We start from the raw sequence: 23,681 nt of genomic DNA, 5'->3' as shown, positions 1-23,681 counted from the left end.
CCCTGGTTTTACAAAGCAGCCCCAACAGCGTGGCTAGGCCTTGGCGGCGAGCTCTCGCCTCCCAGCCTGGTTTCCGCCTCACACTACAGCAGTGTGAAGAGCAATGCCAGCCGGCCCCTCCAGGCCGGCACTTCAGCGGAGGCTGCGGCGCCCAGCCCAGGTCGGCCGGGGAACCAGCACATAACTACGCCCCCTAAGGCGGCAATATCACGGGACCGGGGCGGGGACTGAGCCCCGCCCCCAGAGGGCGAGTGGGCGGAAGGGCCCGGCCTGCTGGAGAAGCGGAAACAGGGCTCAGCGGCGGGGCGCGCGACCCCTCAGTGCGGGCGCTGCGGGCTGGCTAAGCCCACCCAGGAGGCGGCGGCCCTGCGGGGAGGAGCCGCCCGCCCCCTTCGGCCGGGCCCGGCGAGGAAACATGGCCCAGGCCTGCGGGAGGACGCGGCCCGTGAGCGAGCTGTGGGGGGTGCTGCTGCCGGCGAAGGGCAGGGAGGCGGAAGTAGAGGAGGAGCAGGACGACTCGGACCCGGACCCTGACTCGCTTTTCTTGGACGCCTCCGAGCTGTGCAGCAGCGGGCAGGTGCTACGGGGTTCCCTGCCCGCGCGCCGAAAGGGTGAGGAGCGCGCGCCAAGGCAGGGAGACCCCTCCCCGCGAGCCCGCCTCCCTCCTGCCCACGGGATGGGGGAACATGGCGCGCCTCAGCCCTTCACCCCCCCGCTGGTGCCTCATGGGCTTGAGTGTCAGGCAGTGCCTCTGAGGGGCTGGCAGGGAGGGTTTTGCTGTGCATTTCAGTGACACATTTACCCAACTTCCGGCTCCTCCTCAGTCCCAGCGCTGGGGCACCTTCCTTTCGCTCAGCCCGGTGTTTTCCCCAGGAATTGAAATAGGTGGTGGTGGTTCAAAAATACGGAGGGAGGGTGAAGACTGATGAGGGGTGAGACCATTAGGGCGAAAGTGGGCTGTATGGCACCATAGTAAAACTTAAATCTAATAAAATGGTCATGAAACATTTTTTAAATCATCACACAAATTAAAGTTGCTACACACGCTTACTATGCTATATCTACAGCCTTCTTGGTTTCTTGTAATTTTGCACAGCTCCATTAATGAACAACTTGAATGCAGTGCATTCATTTTTGGTGGCTTCTCATTGTCTGGTACTTCCAGTCCTTCATTATAGGCTCATGATCAGGTAACAGGAGACGTCTTTCAGAACACAAAATTCTATTCAATGAGGAAAACGAATGCTCAGCTGTAACTGTTATGACTGGGAATAGCAAGAGATGAATTCCTACTTCTTTCATCCCAGGAACTATAACACAAAAATTGGGCAGAACCACTACTGACGCTAAAGTAGAAGTTGAAGTCAAATCTTCATTTGTCATATGATATTCCACTCTGCGTTCAAATTTTCTATTCTGTCCTGATCATATGGCAACTCCATTGCAGGTAGTGCCTGACACTGTTAGTGTTTTATAAGACCAGCATCTGTAAAAGCTAGGTAGAGGTTGAGTAGAATCCAGAAGTTGCTATTGTAGAAATGTAAATCAATCTGTGTACTTTATGTTTTCAGCTGGCTTAACAAACACTTCTTGTCCTCTTCATTTAAGGAGTTAATATAAGTGCCCTAATTAGTCAACTTCTGAACTGAAGTCTCTGCTTCTTCCAGTACATTTTCAACGGATCTTTCGCTGATCCAAGTGTAGCTTCCATTGCTGGACAGAGATCTACTACTGTTGTAGCAGATGCCTGGATGGCATTTTTTAATGACCCAAGTGATTTCACAGTAGACTTACAAAGGAAAATGGCAGTTGTCTTCTCTGAACTTAGTAGCAAAAGTAATCCACTAGCATCACCACTTAGATCCGTCCTTTCTCGATAGATACTTTCCAAAGCCAATAATAGTGGTTGCAGTAATTTTAAGACAACAGCCAAGGATCGCTCCTGAGGAAGCCAGCGGGTTTTCCCAGGTTGTACTAAATTGAACTTCAGTCCTAGTGTATCTTCTATATTTTCCAAGGTGTTCAGTCTTTTTGGACTCTTGCTGAAAAAAAGAGTATAATGAAGACATTAAATTTATAGCTTTTTAAATGCATTTTGAAGATTCTTTAGCTCATAGTAGTTCTAGTTGGAGTAGATGGCCTCTACAGTGTGTATAGGAGAGATTAAAGTTAAATTTTTCTCTGAGCAAAGCTGGTACTTCACTACGTCTTTCAAAGAAGTTTGCAGTTCCATCAAATGCACGAGCAGCCATCTCTTTGAGGTTCAGTTTACAAGCATTTAACTCTTCTAAGATGTGGGTTGTCAGAGATGCAGCCAATATGTCTTCTATAACCTAAACATCTATAAATTCATCTGCTGGCCTACCACTGGCATCAAGATAACGTACGCAGAGACTTAATACTTGGTCAGTGAAGACCTATAGATCAGAGGTGCTTTCATGTGAGTTCACCTCCCACCCTGGGAGGGTGTGGAGGAGAAGTCATCTTGCTCATTTCTCCAGCTGCTCGCTACTCATGCTGGCCGCTCACTCAAGCCACTGTTGTTTGTCGTGCTTCTGTTCACTCCACCACTCCATTGTCGATGACCCTGAGACATCACCGGCTGCTGCCATCTGCCACTGTGACCTCTACAAGTCAGTCTCTTGAGGTTCCACCCAGCTCTCAGTGATTTCAGCTCTCAGTGTGGGAACCTCGCTGCCAGTGCCGGCTGTGCTGTTTCTTCCACAGAAATGCTGTCCTCCAGCAGCTCTAAGCACTTAGAACTGATTATTTGTGATTTCAGCTCTAGTGACCACTTAACAAAACAAAGGATTCTCTGTGGAGCCTAATAAGCTCTATTTTTAAATAATGGAGAGGGGCAGGTCAAAGAGTGCCTGAGTGTCTTAGGCACAGCCCACATCACCAAGCAAAACCCCTGTCCCCCTGGGATCTGCCATCCAAACCCTTTGCTTAGTGAGTGCAGTTCAATTGAGGATGACCAGTGCTTAATTTGTAATGAAAGAGGTGCTGGGGCTCTAGCAAGTTTTTTACTTTCATAGCTGATGTGGCAAGCCCAGAAGTCCCAGGGCTATGCACTGCCAAGCGTAGAGGTGCCAGGGCTCAGCACTGGCAAAAATTAAGCACTAAGAGTGACCCCTTCAATCAGGACAATCTACGTATAGTTCTTCTGCTGTTTACTCATACAGTAAGGATAACATTTCATGACCCAACACCAGCCAAATTGATCTCTTGGGTAACACAGCTCTGTCTGCTAGATACCTAGGCAGAGTAGGTGAGTTCATGTAAATACAGTCTAGTCCTGAAGCCTCCCCCCACCATCACTAGCTGTCAGGGGGAAGAGTGCTGAAGAGAGCAAGACAATTAACTCCTATCTCTTAAATAATACTTTCCCCTTAATGCACCCCAGAATATTAGCCTTTTTTGCAACTGGATTACATTGTTGATTTATATTCAATTTGTGATCCACTACATCCCAGATTCTTTTTAGCAATACTACCACCTGGCCAGTTACTCTTCATTTTGTAGTTATGCATTTGATTTTTCCTTCCTAAGTGAAGTACCTTGCGCTTGTCTTTACTAAATGTCATCTTGTTGATTTGAGACCAATTCTCTGTTTTCTAAGGTCATTTTGAATTCTAATCCTTTCCTCCAAAGTGCTTGCAGTTCCTCTGAGCTTGGTGTCATCTACAAACTTTATAAGCATACTCTTCACTCCATTAGCCAAGTCATTAATAAAAATATTGAATAGTACTGGACCCAGGATTGACACCGGTGGGACCTCATGAGATACCTCCTGTCAAGTATAATTCCCAAATCTGGGGCCTGATACCCTCTGGTTCCCCCCCCCAAACCTTCCCAGGGGACCTCAAGACCCAGATTCCTTGAGTCTCACAACAAAGGGAAATAAACCATTTCCTTCTTCCTCCCAGCTCCTTCCCGCCCTGGGAACACTAGGAGATCACCTGACTCAACTTCTAGAATCACCACACCGAGAGGAGTGTTACCTTCCCTCTCACCCAGAGGCAATACAAGCTGTGTGAATTAACACAAAGAGAAAATTTTTCCTTCCCTTCTCCCCACCAATTCCCTTGAACCTTAACTAGGAGAAAAAATCCAACAGGTCTTAAAAAGCAAAACTTTTAATAAAAAAAGAAAGAAAAAAAGTAAAAGGTTTATCTCTGCACTTTAGATGGTAAAAAGTTACAGGGTCTTTCAACTTATAAACAATAGAAAGAAACTTTCTCCAGCAGAAACACAATTTAAGCTACTTCCAGCAAGTACACATATGTAAATGAAAAAAAAAACAAATTAAAAGACTATGACCGCCTTTTCTTACTTACAATTCTGAACAGATAAAAGACTGTAGCAGGGAGATTGGCAGAAACCTGGTTGCACCTCTAGCCCCATCCAGGACCCAGAGAGAACAAAGCCAAACCCACAAACAAAGGCTTCCCTCCCATGAGATTTGAAAGTATCTTGTCTTCTGATTGGTCCTCTGGTCAGGTGTTTGGGGTCCCTGTTTGTTAACCCTTTACAGGTAAGAGAGACATTAACCCTTATCATGAGATACCTCCCCTTCCCCCAGTTTGACAGTGAACCATTAATAACTACTCTTAAAGTATGGTCTTTTAACCAGTTGTCCACCCACCTTATAGTAACTTCATCTAAACCACATTTCCCTAATTTTCTTATGAGACTGTCATGTGGTATTGGGTCAAAAGCCTTATTAAAAATCAAGATATAATATGTCTACTGCTTCCCCCCATCCATTAGGCCAGTAACCTTATCATATTAGGAAATGAGATTTGGTGTGGCATAATTTGTTCTTGACAAACTGATACTGGCTGTTCCTTTTAATATTATTCTCTGCCTGTATAAATTGGTCTGTACTAGGAGGATTTGTCAGCATAACGTTTCTAGTTTTGATGAGGACTAAGTCAAGTTAGAAAAAACCTTTACCATCTCTGTGGGTCTGAAGAGATAAGGAATCTTGTTATGGCAATACTAAGTCATTTTTTTTTTTTGTTGCTATTGGCTCATCCTGTGAGCTGTTGTTGCAGTATGTGAAAATCTCTCACAAATTTTCCCATATTTATAAATACTCTTTTAAAACCAAATAATTATGGGAAATGTTCCTAATTCCTTAATTTGGCATATTAGGATACGTCTACACTACAGGATTATTCCGATTTTAGATAAACCAGTTTTATAAAACAGATTGTATAAAGTCGAGTGCACGCGGCCACACTAAGCACATTAATTCGACGGTGTGCGTCCATGGTCCAAGGCTAGCATCGATTTCTGGAGCGTTGCACTGTGGGTAGCTATCCCGTAGCTATCCCATAGTTCCCGCAGTCTCCCCCGCCCCTTGGAATTCTGGGTTGAGAGCCCAGTGCCTGATGGGGCAAAAATCATTGTCGCGGGTGGTTCTGGGTACAGCCTCACTCCTCCCTTCGTGAAAGCAGCAGACAACCATTTCGCGCCTTTTTTCCTGGGTGAACTGTGCAAACGCCATAGCACAGCAAGCATGGACCCTGCTCAGATCAATACCGCAATAGTGGACATTGTAAACACCTCATGCATTCTCGTGCAGTCTCTGCTGAACTGGGACATGCAAAGCCAGGCGAGGAGGAGGCGGCAGCTATGGCAGAGCAGCGATGAGAGTGTTGAGGACATGGACACAGAATTATCTTAAACCACGGGCCCCTGCGCTTTGGAGATCCTGCTGGTAATGGGGCAGGTTCTAGCCATTGAATGCCGATTTTTGGGCCTGGGAAACAAGCACAGACTGGTGGGACCGCATAGTTTTGCAGGTATGGGACAATTTTCAGTGGCTGCGAAACTTTTGCATGCGTAAGGCCACTTTCATGGAACTTTGTGACTTGCTTTCCTCTGCCCTGAAACGCCATAATACCAAGATGAGAGCAGCCTTCACAGTGGAGAAGCGAGTGGCAATAGCCCTCTGGAATCTTGCAACGCCAGACAGCTACCAGTCAGTTGGGAATCAATTTGGAGTGGGAAAATCTACTGTGGGGGCTGCTGTGATGCAAGTAGCCAAAGCAATCATTAAGCTGCTGCTACGAAAGGTTGTGACTCTGGGAAATGTGCAGGTCATAGTGGATGGTTTTGCTGCAATGGGATTCCCTATCTGTGGTGGGGCGATAGATGGAACCCATATCCTTATCTTAGCACCGGAGCACCAGGGCACCCAGTACATAAACTGCAAGGGGTACTTTTCAATGGTGCTGCAAGCACTGGTGGATCACAAGGGACGTTTCACCAACATCAACGTGGGATGGCCGGGAAAGGTACAGGACGCTCGTATCTTCAGGAACTCTGGTCTATTTGAACAGCTGGAGAAAAGGATTTACTTCCCAGACCAGAAAATAACTGTTGGGGATGTTGAAATGTCTATAGTTATCCTGGGGGACCCAGCCTACCCCTTGATGCCATGGCTCATGAAGCCATATACAGGCAGCCTGGACAGTGGTCAGGTGCTGTTCAACTACAGGCTGAGCAAGTGCAGGATGGCGGTAGAATGTGCATTTGGCCGTTTAAAGGCGTGCTGGCGCACATTACTGACTCGCTCAGACCTCAGCCAAACCAATGTCCCCTTTGTTATTGCTGCTTACTGTGTGCTCCACAATCTCTGTGAGAGTAAGGGGGAGAGACCTTCATGGCGGGGCGGGAGGCTGAGGCAAATCACCTGGCCGCTGACTACGCGCAGCCAGACACCAGGGCGATTAGAAGAGCACACCAGGAAGCGGTGTGCATCAGAGAAGCTTTGAAAACGAGTTTCATCACGGGCCAGGGTACGGTGTGACTGCTGTGTTTCCCCTTCATGAACGCCCCTCCCTTTATTGACTCCTTCCCTGTAATCAACCCACCCTCCCCCTTCGATTACAGCTTGCTTAAGGAAATAAAGTCACTATCGTTTAAGAATCATGTATTCTTTATTAAAAGTCATTCCCTGTAAGTAACCCACCCTCCCCCTTCTATTACAGCTTGGTTAAGGAAATAAAGTCTCTATCGTTTAAAAATCATGTATTCATTATTAAAAAGTAATTATAAAAAGAGGCAGAGAACTGACAAGGTATCCCGGGTGTGGTTTGGGAGGATCATAGGAGGGAAGGAAAAGGCCATTAAATACATTTCAATGTAATGACAGCCTTTTGGTTGGACTGTCCACTGGGGTGGAGTGGGCGGGTGCACGAAGCCTTCTTCCACGCGTTCTTACACGTCTGGGTGAGGAAGATATGGAACATGGTTAGTGGTGAGGGTGGTTACACAGGGGCTGCAGCGGCACTCTGTGACCCCGCTGCTCTTCCTGAAGATCCACCAGACGTCGGAGGATATCAGTCTGATCATGCAGCAGCTCCAGCGTTGCATCCCGCCCCACTGCTGATCTTCCTGCCTACACCTCTGATCTTCCTGCAGCCACCTCTCATCTCGAGCGTCTCTCCTATCCTCATGTTCGTCCCTTCTATCCTCACGTTGGTCCCTCCTGTCCTCACGTTCACTGGCATCTTTTCTGTTCTTTGCTACCACGTCCTTCCAGTCATTCAGATGAGCTCTTTCATTGCGGGTTACTTCCATGATTTCCGAGAGCATTTCGTCTCGCGTCGTCTTTTTCCTCCACCTTATCTGAGAGAGCCTTCGGGATGGAGTAGGGAGGCTTGAAAAATGTGCAGCTGCATGAGGGAGGGAAAAAAGGGAGAGAAGTATTTAAAAAGATACATTTTACAGAACAATGGTTATACTCTTTCACAGTGAACAACACTATTCACCTTACATAGCACATGTGATTTCACTACAAGGTCGCATTTTGCATCTTAATATTGAGTGTCTGTGGCTCTGGTGTTACAGAGCTCACAGACGCAGGTCCGGGCATCACAATTCAGCTTGCATGCGGACATGGTAAGACATTGTCTTTTGGCTTCTCCAGCCTTCATATACACAGTGCCCTCTGATGCTTCTTCCTGTTAACATGCAGCAGCAGAAGCCAACCCCCCCCTCCAATTCTCTAGGATGATTGCTTTACCCCTCCCCCCACCACTTGGCTGGTATCATGGAATATCACTGCTAATCACCCCTCTTCCCCCCTCCCACGTGGCTGGTAGCTGGGACGATTCCTGCTAGCTAAACGCAAAAAAGCTTAGCGCTATCCTTCCTCCCCTCCCCCTGCTTGGCTACGTGCAAGGAAGGATTTATTTTAAGCAACAGCCCAGTAGGAAAATGTCCATCTCTGTCCCCTTAATTAAATTCCTGACTTTCAACCAGGTTACCATGAACGATATCACTCTGTTGAGTATAACAGAGCGAGATAAAGAACGGATGTTTCTTGAATGCCAGGAATCACCGGGACCATAGGCAGCTATGCTTTGTCATGCAATGATACCTGATTACTTGCTACATGCATGGCGTGGTAAAGTGTCCTACCGTGGTGGACGGAACAAGGCTGCCTTGCCCAGAAACCTTCTGCAAAGGCTTTTGGAGTACCTCCAGGAGCGCTTCATGGAGATGTCCCTGGAGGATTTCCGCTCCATCCCCAGACATGTTAACAAACTTTTCCAGTAACTTTACTGGCCGCAAATGCATCCCAAGCCCTCATGGCAAATCCATCATTAAAAAATGCTTGCTTTTAAACCATGTTTTGTATTTACAAAGGTACACTCACCAGAGGTCGCTTCCGTGGCTTCACTGTCTGGGCTAGTGGCTTGGGAGGGCTGGGAGGGTAATTCTGTCTGAGTCACAAAAAGCTCCTGGCTGTTGGGGCTAACGGAGAGCTGTGTGCTCGCTGTAAGGTCGTCCTCCTCTTCCTCTTCCTCCTCCTCTTTCTCATCTTCCCCCTCCGCAGAATCCTCAGCCATGGTTGAGATTACAACCCCTACCTCAGAATCCACGGACAGGGGTGGGGTAGTGGTGGCGCAGCCCCCTAAAATTGCATGCAGCTCAGCGTAGAAGCAGCATGTTTTCGACCCAGACCTGCCGTTTGCTGCTTTGGTTTTCTGGTAGGCTTGTCTGAGCTCCTTAACTTTCACTCTGCACTGCACTGAGTCCCTAGTGTGGCCTTTTTCCATCATAGCCTTGGAAATTTGTTCAAATATTTTTTCATTTCATCTTTTGGAACGGAGTTCTGTTAGCACTGAATCCTCTCCCCATATAGCGATCAGATCCAGTACCTCGCGTGCGGTCCATGCTGGAGCTCTTTTTCGATTCTCAGGAGACTGCATTGCTACCTGTGCTGATGAGCTCTGCGTGGTCACCTGTGCTGATGAGAGCTCCACGCTGGCCAAACAGGAAATGTAATTCAAAAGTTCCCGGGGCTTTTCCTGTATACCTGGCCAGTGCATCCGAGTTCAGACTGCTGTCCCTAGCGGTCACAGTGGTGCACTGTGGATACCGCCCGGAGGCCAATACCGTCGATTTGCAGCCACACTAACTCTAATCCGATACGGTAATACCGATTTTAGCGCTACTCCGCTCGTTGGGGAGGAGTACAGAAACCGATTTAAAGAGCCCTTTATATCGATATAAAGGACCTCGTAGTGTGGGACGGGTACAGCGTTAAATCGGTTTAACGCTGCTAAAATCAGTTTAAACGCGTAGTGTAGACCAGGCCTTATTTTGTGAGTTAATAAATATTCATCACACTTAAGTGTAGAGTTCAGTGGCACCCTGACCTTCTTCTGTTCCCTATTGGCTAACCAGACATAGGTGACCAAATAGACATAGATGGCCACTAGATTAGTTCTACTCTATTATACCAGTCCAGCTATATAGAAATTGGCCCACAGTATGATAGGTCTTCAGCTTTACCAGTACCCTGGAGCACAGGTGTAAACATTTTCCTAGCTCCTTATATTTTTCTTCTAAATTACATATATGGTTTTCATTGTCTGAAACCTCCGATTAGTGTATACAGTTAGAAGATTTATTAAGACATTAGACTGAAATAACTACCAAACAACAACTACTTCTGTTGCACCCTAAAATTCTGCTGAGCTGCTAGCTAGTCACTCTGGCCTGGTGTACGTTTAAAAGTTAGGTCAACATAGCTATGATGGTCAGGGGTGTGATGATCACATCCCTGACCAATGTAGCTAAGCTGACTTACCCCCAGTGCAGACACAGCTATGTTAGTGAAAGAATGCTTCTGTCAATGTAGCTACCATCACTTGGGAAGATGGTGTTCCTACTTCAGCAGAAAAACCTTTCAGTGTTACCTATGCCTATTCTGTGGGGTTATGATGGCATAGCTATGGCAACATAGTTATGCCAGTATAGTCTCCTATAGGATAAACATACCTCTGGGTGGGAGTGTCTAATAACTGACTGTTGGCTGAGTCTGCTGAGCTTGCTTCTTGATTTTTCCGAACGTGATTATCCAAAAGTTTGGGGTTTTCCCTGAGACTTTAGAATAATTTAGTTTCTACTGTATTATATTTTTAAAGTTTTTACTGTTTCAGTTGGAATAAAAAAGTGTGTAGCTTACTGGCTGTAAGGATTCTGCCTGATCTGTATTGCAAAGATAGTTCAAATCCAGTTACGATTGTACTTTTATTACACACTTTGTTCTCACTTCATTGGTGAGATTATGAATTAATTCTTGTCACTTTTGTAACAAAAATAAAATGTGAAAGTAGTAGAGTTAAACTTTCCCTGACCACTTTCTACTTGTGTGTCTGTTTGTCCTTAGATTGTGAGCTTCTCAGAGCTGGGACTGTCTCTGCTTTGAATATTTGGAAAGTACTACCATAAACTAATAACAGAGCTTATCATTGTATACAGCTATAATATAGGCAAGGGGTTGTGTGTCCTGTAATGCAATCAAAATGTCCAAGAACTCAATTATTTTGGACAATATATTGTCATTTTTTGAAATAATGAAGTTAAAATTAGTTTTAAGCTATCACCAATAACATAAAACTGCAATTGACCATTAGTGCAAAAACTGACCATTAGTAAGTAGCTTTAACTGCTCATACAAATAATTCATACCAGAAAATTATTTGATGTACTGTTGACTTCAGCTACCTACAGGAACATAATCAATTTAAAAATCATGTTTATGTCTGAGTTGTTTTTTTTTTAAACTTACTACTGTTAAAAGCAATACCTAAGATTATTAGAAATAAATTACATCTGAAAAAAATTTTTTTTTGGTTTGTTTGCTTTGACTTAGTGAATTTGTTATGCAAAATGCAATAAAGTTTTAAACAAAATTATACTGATTTTTTTTTTTAATATTTCAGTTATAATACAGGATGAAAGATCCCAAAAGACGTATGAAGTGGTTGGATGTTTTCCATTGGTTGGCCCTTGGTGGAAAGTTAATGTTAAAGTTAAATTGGTGGAATCAAAGTACTTTGTGCAAGGATATCCGTCATACTTCCTACGAACCGATATAAGGGAAAACCAAAATGCAGTTTTTTCACTCTTTTTTAAAGAGTGTTGTGTTCCTGACAATTTCATAGAGGAGTTTTTTAAGTGTTTTCCTGAGAGATCTGACCTGAACTTCAGAAACCTTGAAGAAAAACTTAATCAGTTTCAAGAGTCAAAATTAAATCTTCAGCAAGGGAACAAATTCATTGAGACGAAAAATTTTGATATTTTTTTTTATATTATGCAATCATGTAAGTATAATTTATATATTACTGGATTTTAAAAATAACAGAGTTATGCTTTTAAGATGTTTTATCCATGCTAACGTGCTGATAGAGCGTGTTTTTAAAGGAGTATTGATCCCACAAAGATTTTTTTCCTGAGCACATAAAGGAGACTACTCACATGCTTGTAGTTTAAGCATGTATGCAAGTCTTTGCATGACCTTGGCATTATACCATATAGATAGAACAGGAATCAGTTGGAGAAAAAAAGTAATAGTAGAACCCACTTAAATGAAGATCTGCTAAGAGTTAACTTCCATTTCACTCAAAAGTGTTGGCAGTTCTGCTTAACTTGACATTTGATTAAACTGAAGGATGGGTGATGTTTCAGGTTATCAGGTTTATATATATACTGTGAATGTTGCGCACACATCAGGGGAGGTAGACTTGACTACTAATGTGAAACTGACTGTATACAAAATTCTGTCAAATACACAATGTAATCAAAGTGGAAAAATATTTTTTAATCTATTTAAGTAATTTTACTCGTATCAATAGTATACAAAAGGTTTTTCAGACAGAAAGCTAAAAAAACAATTCTATTTAAGTTTTTTGGAATAAAGCCTGCTAAGCTAAGTAATCAAATTGCCTTCTATAAACACTTTTTGTATTTTAATAAATACTTTCTTGGTTTGTGATGAATATATAGTTACAGGAAAGACTGTTTTGGTAGCTTTGAGTTTCCCAGTGATAATGGAGTTCCTGCCAAGACTTCTACCACGTCATTTTTGTGGTATTATAAAGGCGGTGAGCTGGCATACAGTGACCAAACAGAACAGCAAAAATGATGAAAAAGTTTCTGCTGAAGATGAGATATTACCAAAATTAGATGAGATGTTAAAAAAAGAGCCATGGAAACTTGGATTCCGCAGGGTAAGTAATATGAATTAATTACATTTTGATCATCATAGAATTCAGTACTATTTGTTCAAACTTGGTTTGTTCAAACTTGGTTATTTGGATGGATTCTGAATGTTTCTTTTTGAAGAGAGAGAATTTTTCTCTTTTCAAGACCATCCTGGACAGCTGCACTAAACAGAAACCTTCTGGATATGTCTGCAGTACTTGTAGTGGGGCTCGCACCAGTGCAGTAAAAATACCTGTGTAGATGTTGCGGTTCAGGGTCTGCAGTTACGGGAAAGAGGTGTGGGCTTCAGAGCCTGAGCTTCAGTCTGAGGCACAACATTGAAGCACTGTCCACACAGCTTTAGTACTCCAGTGCCAGCATGAGTCTGTGGATCCCTGGCTGTAATGCTCGCTTCCAAATGCAGTGTAGACATACCCCTGGGTCCAGAAATACCTTATCTAACTTGTTAGTATTTTTCCTAATCATGGTGCAACTGTTTCTAATATAATTTAAATATAAAGGAATTATTCAGTTTCTTGGTGTACTCCATGGAAGAAATGGAAATTGCTTTCAGGTTCGGTGAACACAGGGAGTTTCATATAAAAGATACTGAGCTCCTTGAGATAATCTTGGTTTCCCACTTCAGTAAGGCACAGTGAGGCTGAATAAAGGTGTTGTGACCCAACCATAGTTAAGAGTTTAATGTTTAATGTAGATTTCCATGTACATATCTATATAATGAGACTCCAGAAATGTCACTGTGTGTCACTCTGAAGCCTAAAATGTCTGAGTCAGTGTGAAGCGATGGAAACAGCTGCAAGTGTGGAAGAGAGCTTTTTTAGTTTAGAACAGTGTTTTTCAACCTTTTTTTCATTTGTAAACCCCTAAAACATTTGAAATGAAGGAGTGGAGTCCTTTGGAAATCTTATACATAGTTTGCAGACCGCTAGGGGTCCGCAGCCCACAGGTTGAAACACACTCTCTTTTATGGTGGTAACTTTTTGCGGACACTTTAGACATAGTTTGCGGACCCCCAGGGATCCCTTGATCACAGGTTGAAAACCATTGTTTAGAATATCACCAGATTCAATCATTGCTGGAATTCATCGTCTGTTAACTTAAAAACTGGATTGCATCTGCCATTTCTGGCTCTTATGAATTACATGCCTTTGTGAATTATACCCATGTGATAGCATAGGCTTTCAGCTACTAGTATTGCATACCAACTTACTCTACTTTATATTCTGGCTTCTTAAGCATTCTCCATATATTCACATTAGCTTTTCTTATTAAGTCAACATATTTTAGAGGTGAGTCATTCCTCTGTAGTTTGAGTTTTGTAGCTTACTGCCCATTATAAGCAGAGCTGGCTGGGAAACCAGATTTCAGTTCTGCAAAATATTTTGAATTTTCAGAAAAACTTAATCTAGAATCCCTACAAAAGTTTAAAAAAAATTGGAAATATTCATGGAACTGAAATCTTACAATATTTCTTTTTAGAAACACTGAAATGTGGTATATTTCATTTTAAAAACACTGGCTAGGATCTCCAGCTGCTTACCTTGTGGTTTGCAGGGAGTCAGGGATCCTGGAAGCTGTTGACTGAAATTATTGTGATTCTTGTTAGTTTCACTGCTGCCCATCACTGAATAGCAGCGGTGAAATTGACCAGACTCTTATTGTCATGTCAGTACACCACTACCTCAATATAACGCGACCTGATATAACACAAATTTGGATATAACGTGGTAAAGCAGTGCTCCGGGGGGCTGGGGCTGTGCACTTTGGTGGATCAAAGCAAGTTTGATATAACGCAGTTTCACCTATAACGCAGTAAGATTTTTTTGGCTTCCGAGGACAGCGTTATATAGAGGTAGAGGTGTAGTTATCTTCTCCAGCACTAGATTCTTGGGAGTCCGACAGCTTGGTTTACCCGTTGGTCTGAAAGTCTTGGGCTTCTTGACTCTGAGGCAGTCCACTGGGCAGGCTGACCCAGAGTGGCAGACCCTTGAAGCCCAGATCCCGAGCAGCCCACCAGACATGCTGCAGGACAGCTGAGTGTGTGACCTGCTAGGAAACAATTCAGTTTCAAATCCTGGCTGGACAATAGGTTTCCATCAGAAATTTGTCAGAATCAAACTTTTCTGTAAAACATTTGATTTTAATCGAGTCAGCGAGTTTAGACAAAGTTTTTGTTGGAATTTTTCCAACAAGCTTTAATTGTAAACCAGAGCTCTCTTCTCTCCCCCCTCCCCTTTTTGATTCATATTTGGTTAATTAAAATACAGTGTTGGAAGCAAGGCTGTTAATATGTATGAATAGAAATGCATAGTATAGATTTAAAAAGCAATAGGATCTGAAGGAACACTGTATTTGGTAATTGCTGAGTTTTTTTAATTAAGGACAAACAGGTTTGTGTAGGGGAAGATTAGCATGTGAATAGAATTGGAAGGACCGAGTTATTTGGTGTTATGAAGTGTTTGGTTGTATGGTGATGAGGTAAATGAGTCTGTGTAGCATAGTGGAAGCCAGGAATTGACATGAGTAGAGCTAGTTGGAAATTTTCTGATAAAACTTAGTTTAGTTGGAAAATTCCAATTTGGTACACTGAAGCCTTTTGCTGAATCTCTTAAAGATTCCACAAAACTCCAGTCAAAATGCTGGCAGATTTCCCTACACTGTAGGCCTCTGTTCTCCTTCCACAGCTCTGGAGGCTGGAGAGGCACAGCCCTCATGCATGCTACCTCACTGCCACCCCATTATTTTTCCCCAGCTCCTGGGGACAGGCAGTGTCTGTTTGGCTCCTGGAGGGTTGGTGGGAAGGCAAAGTCCACTGGACTCTCTGCCTCTCTAACAGCTGGGATGGAAGGCTCTTGAAATTGACAAGAGCATTCCTTGAGTGCAGCCAGGAAGCCAAAAAATTCCCTCTTGGTTTTCCAGAAATGGATTTTTCTCTTTCTCATACACACATAGAATTTCTTATATTGGCGCTCTCTCTCTCTCTCTCTCTCATATATTTTGTCCTGCTTCTAAACTAAACTGTTTCTTAAAAATATGCAAATATTGTCATGGAAATGGATCACCTTTTTTCAACCAGCCCTTGTCTTGAAAGCTCTTGCTTAAAGCAGGCCTTCACCTTACCTCTACTGGAGAGAAATGAGCAGGAGCCACTTGTGGACACTGCGGACAGGGACTGACATAAAGGCCTTTAGATATTTCTCTTAAAGGCACCATTTAACTGCTTTGTTTTCCCATAATCTTCTTGACTGCTGTAGTTGGGCAGGATGATGATGAAGGGCACATTAGATCAGCAAAATAGAAGAAGTTGATTAGTGCTCTAGAAGAGAGGGAAAGTGTGTATGTGTGATAAGCAGTGTGAGAATGATTTCTTGGCCTAGAGGTTTTTTGCTTTTTTTTTTTTGAAAGCTAACTGAGAAGCTTGCCTCTAACATTTTACATGGCTGGCTGTCTTGTCTTTTTTTTTTAGATTGTAAACTCTTTGAGTTAGGACTAAGTTAGCCTGTGTTTTTGCATTTTTAGCACAGTGGGGGCTATCCTGATTTGGGCACTACCATATTATAACTAGTTAAAATAATAAATACTGTGGTGGTATGTTTATTTAGTCCATTACATATATTTCAGCAACAAATAATTATAGATTTAAAAGGGAGGAATAAAAGCTTTCAGATTCAGAAAAAATATGTATGTTTTAATACCAGTGTGTGTGTATATTTATTTGATGATTTAAAGAGACAAAGTTTAGTGCTGAATGACCAGTGCAAGGGCTGGTCTACAGGAGAATATTTTGCCTGTTTTGTTTAATGGTGTGGTTTTAAAATTGATCTAGCTAAACCAGTGCAAATAGATATGTGGACACCTCAATTTGAGACAGGCATATTTTGGTTCACTTGAGATTAATTAGGAATTAAGTTTAAGTTTAAACTGAAGCAAGCTCCTCTGAAACCACAATGAAAGTGTTCTCACAGAAGTTTGCAGTGGCTTTAGGGCAGGGATCTCAAACTCAAATGATCACGAGGGCCACATGAGGACTAGTACATTGGCATGAGGGCCGCCTTACTGACACCTCCCCCCTCGGCCCTGCCCCCACTCCACCCCTTCCCTGAGGCCCTGTCCCTGCCCTGCCTCTTCCCACCCCTTCCCTGCCCTCATTCCAACCCCTTCCCCAAAATCCCCACTACAACTCTGCCCCTCCCTGCCCCCAGGGGGTGCAGGAGGGGTGTGGTATGTGGCAGGGACTCAGGGCAGGGGGTTGGTGTGTGGGGTGTGGCAGGGGGCTCTGGGTAGTGGGTTGGGGTGCAAGAGGGGTGTGGGTAATGGCAGGGGGTTGGGATGCAGGAGGGTTGGGGGTGCAACAGGGGGCTCAGGGAAGGGGGTTGGGGTGCAGGAGGGGTGCGGGGTATGGCAGGGGGTCAGGATGCAGGTGGGGTTCGGGGGGTGAGCTCTGGCCTGGCGCACACTGGGGGCAGGGCAGGGTCCCTGCCCTGCTCCACTGCGCCCCTGCACTGCTCCAGGAAGTGAACATGGGGAAGGGAAGGGCGCAGGGTCTGTGTATTGCTGTTGCTTGAGGCACTGCCCCCAGCAGCTCCCATTGGCCTGGGAACGGGGAACCGCAGCCAATGGGAGTTGCTGGGGGTGATGTCTGAAGCAAGAGCAATACACAGACCCTGTGCCCCATCCTCCCTCACGTTCTGGCTGGCACGGGGGCAGGGCAGGCAGGGAACCTGCCCTTCCCCTCGTCCGCGTTGGGCCGGAGCCACTCTACGTAAACACTGGTGGAGGGCGGGGGGGGCCGCAAGGAGCTCACGGGCTGCAGAAAATCACCCTGCGGGCCACGTGTTTGAGACCTCTGCTTTAGGGTATGTCTATGCTAGAAACGCTGCAGATGCGCGACTTTAGTGTAGACACTTACTACAGCTATGGAAAGGGTTGTTCTGTTGATGTAGTAAATCTGCCTCTCTGAGAAGCAAAAGCTTTTGTTGACCTAGCAATGTCTAGACTAGTGCCTAAGGCTATGTTGGCCCTAGCACTTTTGTCGGTAAAACTTTTGTCCATTGAGGTGTGAAAAAAAACACCCCCATGACAGATGTAAGTTTCACCAACAAAAGCGCCGGTGTGGACAGCACTATGTTGGCAGGAGATGCTCTCCCACCGACATAGTTACTGTCACTTTTTGAGGGTGGTTTAATTATGCTGACGAGAGAGCTCTCTCCCATTGGCATAGAGTGGCTACAGCGGCACAGCTGCAGTAGTACAGCTGTGCTGTTGTAAGGTCTGTAGTGTAGACATAGTCTTAGTTTTGGCTTAAACCACGTTGCACAGGGTATGAAAATTTTCACAACCTTGAGTGATGTAGTTGCTCCAACCTAACTTTGTACTGTAGACCAGATCGTAGTTAAATAGGTTTTAAAATGTATTTAAGTTAAACTGCAACTATTTTGTCTACGCAGAGCCTAAGAAAGTTAATGTGATAATGATGAATGACTTATACAGAAATTGAGAATCAGCAGGATACCTGAACCGTGCATTTCCAGACTTCTTGAAGGCTTAGATTTCTTTAAATATGTAGACTTCTTCTTAGATGAACTCTAGTGAAACACAAGTATCGGGGCGGGGGTAGCCGTGTTATTCTGCATCCACAAAACCAACAAGAAGTCTGGTGGCACCATAAAGACTAACAAATTTATTTGGGCATAAGCTTTCATGGGTAAAAAACCACTGCCATGCATCTGAAGAAGTGATTTTTTTACCCACAAAAGCTTATGCCCAAATAAATCTTTAGTGAAACACAGTTTCAACTTAACTTTTTTTTTAATGTGAATTTGGTATCGAGAGTTCAATGCAGTATTCGCTTGCCAGAGTAGAAAACTATTCAGTTGACATAACATTGTGGTATTGTAAATTTACTTTTTAATAGCAAGAGGCCAGCACTAAACTATAAGAAATACAATCATTCTGAAAGGGACTATGGTAACGAGAAACAAAGGGTTTTTAAAAATTATTTTTTACATTCTTTACTATCGTTTTTCATCTGTTAGTAGCTTTTTCTCAGTCTCCTCTCTTTTGGCTGCAGCGCCACTAAATGTGTTCAATTGCATGTCATTGAACAGACTCTGCAGAGCTGATGTGTACATGTCAGGAATCCAATGGAGCAGTCACCTTGATATTTTACTATGGAGATATCTTAATTTTCTTTTCAAATTTAATGTACTCTGTTCCCTTTAAAAATTTGTTTCCAGGTAACTTTATAATATGCTTTTAGAACACTTGTATGTAAAATAATTTATTAAGAGGTCAATACATACTTTTTATGTGTGTAGGGGGTGGGGTGTTTACAAACAAAGATCTCAAAACAGAAACAATTTGGTTCTCGATCACTGTTTTGCCATTGTCTAGTCTGTAATTTCAAAATGTCTGTTTTATGAACTCTTTCTTACAAGCTATTGGTCCTTTAAAGTGAAGTCAGCTTTTGCTATGAGGATATGAATTATGAGGGTGTCCAGTCCCATTTGAGTACAGATAAAATAATCCCACCATTTATAAGTAATCCAGTTTTTCTAAATCTTTGTTTGCTTTATAAGAAAAAAGGGAAAAATATTAAAGCAATATATGTAAGTCCACCAAAAGGAAGGAAAATGTGAATTAAAACCATTTCATCCTACTTTGCCAATATATTGCAGTGAATGAGATCTTATTTACGTATGTGTGCTATAATATGTACACATGCACTCAGATATTATCACATGTATTGTGATATTCTGTAGCAGTTTGCTCTTTTATTCGGCTTGGTGATAGTTTGGGTAGAATACAGATTTGATACAAACCTCTTTTCTAGTACCCAATTTCTGTTAGTGTTTTTTTGGTACAGTGATTCAGTTTTCTACAGCAAAATGACAGATCGGACTGATCAAGCCCCCCTTGCTTTGAAATTCCTTGCTTTGTTTGGTTTGAGAAGGTAGTATCGCTAGAATTTGTCAAAACGTACATATTGTCTATACTTCTTCATATTTTTTGAATTATAAATTTGTATTTAATGACAAAAGCATTAGTTCTGCAATTACATACCAATGTCTTGTGAAATAATTTGAACTTTTTTTCCCTTTTGGTGGGAAGATAACCTACAGAGAACTGAATCTCTCCACTTGTGAGGCAACTTGGGCAGCCTTCTGTCAGTGTGAGCATCTCCTCTGGAAGATTCCTGAATTGCAGAAGAATGCATTAATAATATACAATAAGCTCAAGCAGAGATGTAGAGAAACGGGGCATACCTATGAAGAACAAGACATTTTGACCTCTTTAGTTTCTAAAGATATGCCTATTGAACATGCCTGGCAATCCTTGAAATTTATGAAAGATGAGAAGATAATGATTGGTGAGAAGAAACTGGTATTTCTTTCTCATCTTTACAAATCTGAAAAAGACATTGCACTTTCTGTAAATCATCTAATGAAAAATGACCCATGGCAGTTCCATGTTGATGTGAGAGAAGTACTTAATGTTAGAGATACCACCAAATCAAAAGCAAATGGAGATATTAAAATAAATAATAACCAGCCTTCTGAAACAGAGCAAGTGGAGGGCAGTAATGCCCCAGATATACAGAACAGTGACAGTGATTTTCTTAATAACGAACAGGTACCAGACATAGAAACTACAAGTGAAGCAGAAGTGGACCCAGATCAAATTAAAGCCTTGAAAATGATTTGTTCTAATCCAGTGACAATCATAAGCGGAAAAGGGGGTTGTGGGAAGACTACTGTAGTTAGCTGCCTTTTTCAGTATTTAAAGCAGGTGGAAAAAGAAGTGCTGAGTGCATGTAATGATTTTGAAAAGGACCTGGAAGCATCTGCTGAATGGAATACCTTTAATCATTTTTGTCAGGAGAATGTTTGCACAAAAAACCTTTTAAATGTTTTACTTACTGCACCTACAGGAAGAGCAGCTAGCCTGCTGAATGAGAAAACGGAGCTTCCCGCTTACACTCTCCATCAGGTATATAATCTTTTTGGAGAGAGAATGCACAAATATCTTTTAGTATAGTCCTTCTTATTTTGTACAATAATCAGATTGCTAACTGAACCTCTCTTATAAATCTTTTAACTGTTCATAATGGTGTTTAATAAGCACAGCTTGTCCACATTTAAGAGTCAACCTTGTTTTTCAAAAGTTTACAAGTCAGACTTTTTACATCATGTCAGCTGCAATTTTTGGCCTTCTTTGTTTTAAATATGTGTTACAGTACCTTCTACAGGCATAAAAATGATGAGGGGCTTTCACATGACTTTTTTCACCAATTCCACATATCCTGAAAAGTCTATGGTACTGTTCATTAGCCCATTCATTTATAAGCTGACCCCCCAAAATGGATAGGTAAAAATATCAAAAAATGTATGACCCTTTCATAAGCCGACCCTATATTTCAGAGGTTGGAAAACTTTGGCTCTCGGCCTCTCAGGGTAAGCTGCAGACATTTTGTTTATTTGGCACGTCTGCAGGCATGAAGCCTCTCAGCACCCTATGGCCATGGTTCACCGTGTGGCCACTTCCAGCAGCTCCCATTGACTGGGAGGCCGCGGTTCGCCAGAGAACATAGAAAAAATAGGTGTTGCCATTCCAGCTGTTACAAGGCTAATCAATTAAGGTGGGCTATTATCAGCAGGAGTAAAAACTATTTTCCCCATGCTAATTTTTCCCCTCCTGTTACTCATACCTTCTTGTCAACTGTTTGAAATGGGCCATCCTGATTATTACTATAAAAGTTTTTTTTCTCCTGCTAATAATAGTCCACCTTAATTGATTAGTCTCGTTAGAGTTGGTATGGCAACACCCATTTTTTCTATGTTCTGTGTATGTATATCTTCCTACTGTATTTTCCACTGCATGCATCTGATGAAGTGGGTTTTAGCCCACGAAAGCTTATGCCCAAATAAATTTTAGTCTCTAAGGTGTCACAAGTACTCCTTATCCTTTCTGTATAGTTTTAGTTGATTCTGCTCTGCTGGAGGTGTGTACGTGATTATTGGAGAGTGGGATCAAACCTTTTGAGCCTGTAATGAATCATTTTCATGATGTAAACTGAGATGATAGCTGTGGTAAATTGAGCATGGAAGATCCACATTTTACTTGTTATAAGGAAGTTATTGAAATTTGATAACTTCAAGTGTTTCTTGAATGGACTTTAAATTATTTATTTTGATTGGTTTCTAGGTCATGTACAGTTTTTATTCATGGAGGTTAAGAGACGGACAAATGCCATGGAAGTTTTCTACTGTGACAGTTCTGGTTGTGGATGAAGGGAGCTTAGTACCTGTGCAAATGCTTAGTTCAGTTTTAAAATTGCTGTGTGACCACGCTCAACTTGCCAAGCTTATTATACTTGGTAAGTGAAAAGCAATAGTGTAAATGTAGTCTAATTTCAAAATATTTCCTGAGTTATGCAATGTGTGAGAGAACTTGCTGTGTGTTAGTGTGTTTTATAACGAGTGGTAGTTCCACGATCATTAGTTGAAAGAAATCCAGTAGAGGTATGATAGTTTACCTGTGATCAAGATAAGGCTGTAATCTCTAGGGCCACCTGAAAGGCATATTCTATTCCATGGATTTTGCCACTCTTGCCATAAAATCATAGATGAGATGGAAAATACCTCCCTGCCAGTGCAGGATTATTCTTTATTGTATATTTTCTAGTGTTTTTTCTAGTTCTAAAAGTATTTGATAATGAGGCTTTCACCACTTACTTCCCTTTAGATTTTTCAACAACCAAAATAATACATCTTGTTGTTAGTAAGTTTTCCCTCAGTTCTTTAACACAGCTTGAAAGAATGTTGACAGCATATGAACCAGACAGAAGAAAAATAAAATACTTGATTTTAAGGTAGTTCAGAAAGTCAGATCTGGAACTAATTTGTTTTTAATCTAACAAATAAAACAAAGTAGCATGACAAGAAATTAGGATTTTGTACTCCTGTGCCCATTTTTGGAGATCACATTTTTGTCTCACCAAAACACATGCCATGATTTAAATGTATAAATTCCCATAGACAAGTCTGATTTAGTGTTGACATTTATTATACAGAAGAGACTTAACAAGATGGCATGACATCGAGTACTAATGGCTTTTTGAATTGAGAATAAAGAACATGCTCTGAACTATGATTTAATGTATTATATACTGAAGGGAAGACAATTTGAACTATGAAACAACCTGATTCAAAGAAATTCCATTTTGGTATTCTTGGAGAGAAGCATAATTTCACAGAATTTGTATTGAGCATGCATGTGATAAGTCTGTCTTGTATTCTAATGGAGATGGAGAGGATATTTCTTTTCACTACTGTATTTTTGGAATATTTTCCACTGATATTCTGTTCACTATTTATCACTGATCACAAATGTTATTAATATCTCTTCTCTTTAGGTGATATCAGACAGTTACCCAGCATTGACCCTGGCAACATGCTCGCTGATATTTTTGAGGGTCTAAAATCTAGAGGCTGGTCTGTGGAACTGAGAACTAATCACAGAGCTGAGTCTCAGCTAATTGTAGACAATGCCACAAGGTAGGAATTTTTTGTATATACTGGAGGAATTTTTTTATAGAAGTCCTGGTTCTTTTATTTAGTCTTGAAAATGGTAGTGGCACTGAGACATACAATAGAATTATGTGACTCAGTGTTTCTGTTGCAGATCACTCATATTCACAGATGTATAACTCTGGGAAAGAAATTACAGCTGAAGCACCAAGGAGCAATTTAAACCAAAACATTGAGTAAAGTATGCAAAATTTGTGAATGATAAAAGATGCATATTAAATGAAAAGAACTTACCAAAAGTGGAAACTTTTTCTTGTTCACTCTTTATAAATATAACATTTGGTCCCACTGACGTCAGTGGGACTATTCATGTGAGTTAGTGTTTGCAGGCCCTGATCCTGTGAACACTTAGGCACATGAGTAATCACAGTGCCATAGGCCTTGATTCTGCAAACTGCTCTGTGCAGGGGGACCCCTCATGAGCAGCTTGCAGAGTGAAGGTTTTGTTTGTAACTAGTTTTGAATTGCTGTACAAAATTTGATAAACATGTTCAGTACACTTTTCTTTATTCTGTCCTTCCATTTGCAATTACACCTTATAAATGGTAGTTTACT

The 23,681-nt window shown here is 42.2% G+C and overlaps 1 protein-coding gene across 1 annotated transcript in view; it reads left to right on the top strand.

Annotated features, from left to right (window-relative positions):
• The first annotated feature begins 325 nt into the window (after nt 1–325).
• Nucleotides 326–23,681, top strand: part of HELB (DNA helicase B) — a 37,810-nt gene continuing 14,454 nt past the window's right edge. The window contains exons 1-6 of the mRNA XM_030548804.1: nt 326–611; nt 11,256–11,636; nt 12,319–12,542; nt 19,648–20,526; nt 21,742–21,913; nt 22,952–23,093. Of these exons, the coding sequence (XP_030404664.1) occupies nt 416–611; nt 11,256–11,636; nt 12,319–12,542; nt 19,648–20,526; nt 21,742–21,913; nt 22,952–23,093 (1,994 nt within the window). The 5' untranslated portion in view covers nt 326–415. The remainder of the gene's footprint in view (nt 612–11,255; nt 11,637–12,318; nt 12,543–19,647; nt 20,527–21,741; nt 21,914–22,951; nt 23,094–23,681) is intronic.

This window comes from Gopherus evgoodei, chromosome 1 (assembly GCF_007399415.2).
Source record: "Gopherus evgoodei ecotype Sinaloan lineage chromosome 1, rGopEvg1_v1.p, whole genome shotgun sequence".
NCBI lineage: Eukaryota > Metazoa > Chordata > Testudines > Testudinidae > Gopherus > Gopherus evgoodei.
The sequence above is the reverse complement of the archived record's forward strand: the minus strand, read 5'-3'. Positions and strand labels throughout refer to the sequence as shown.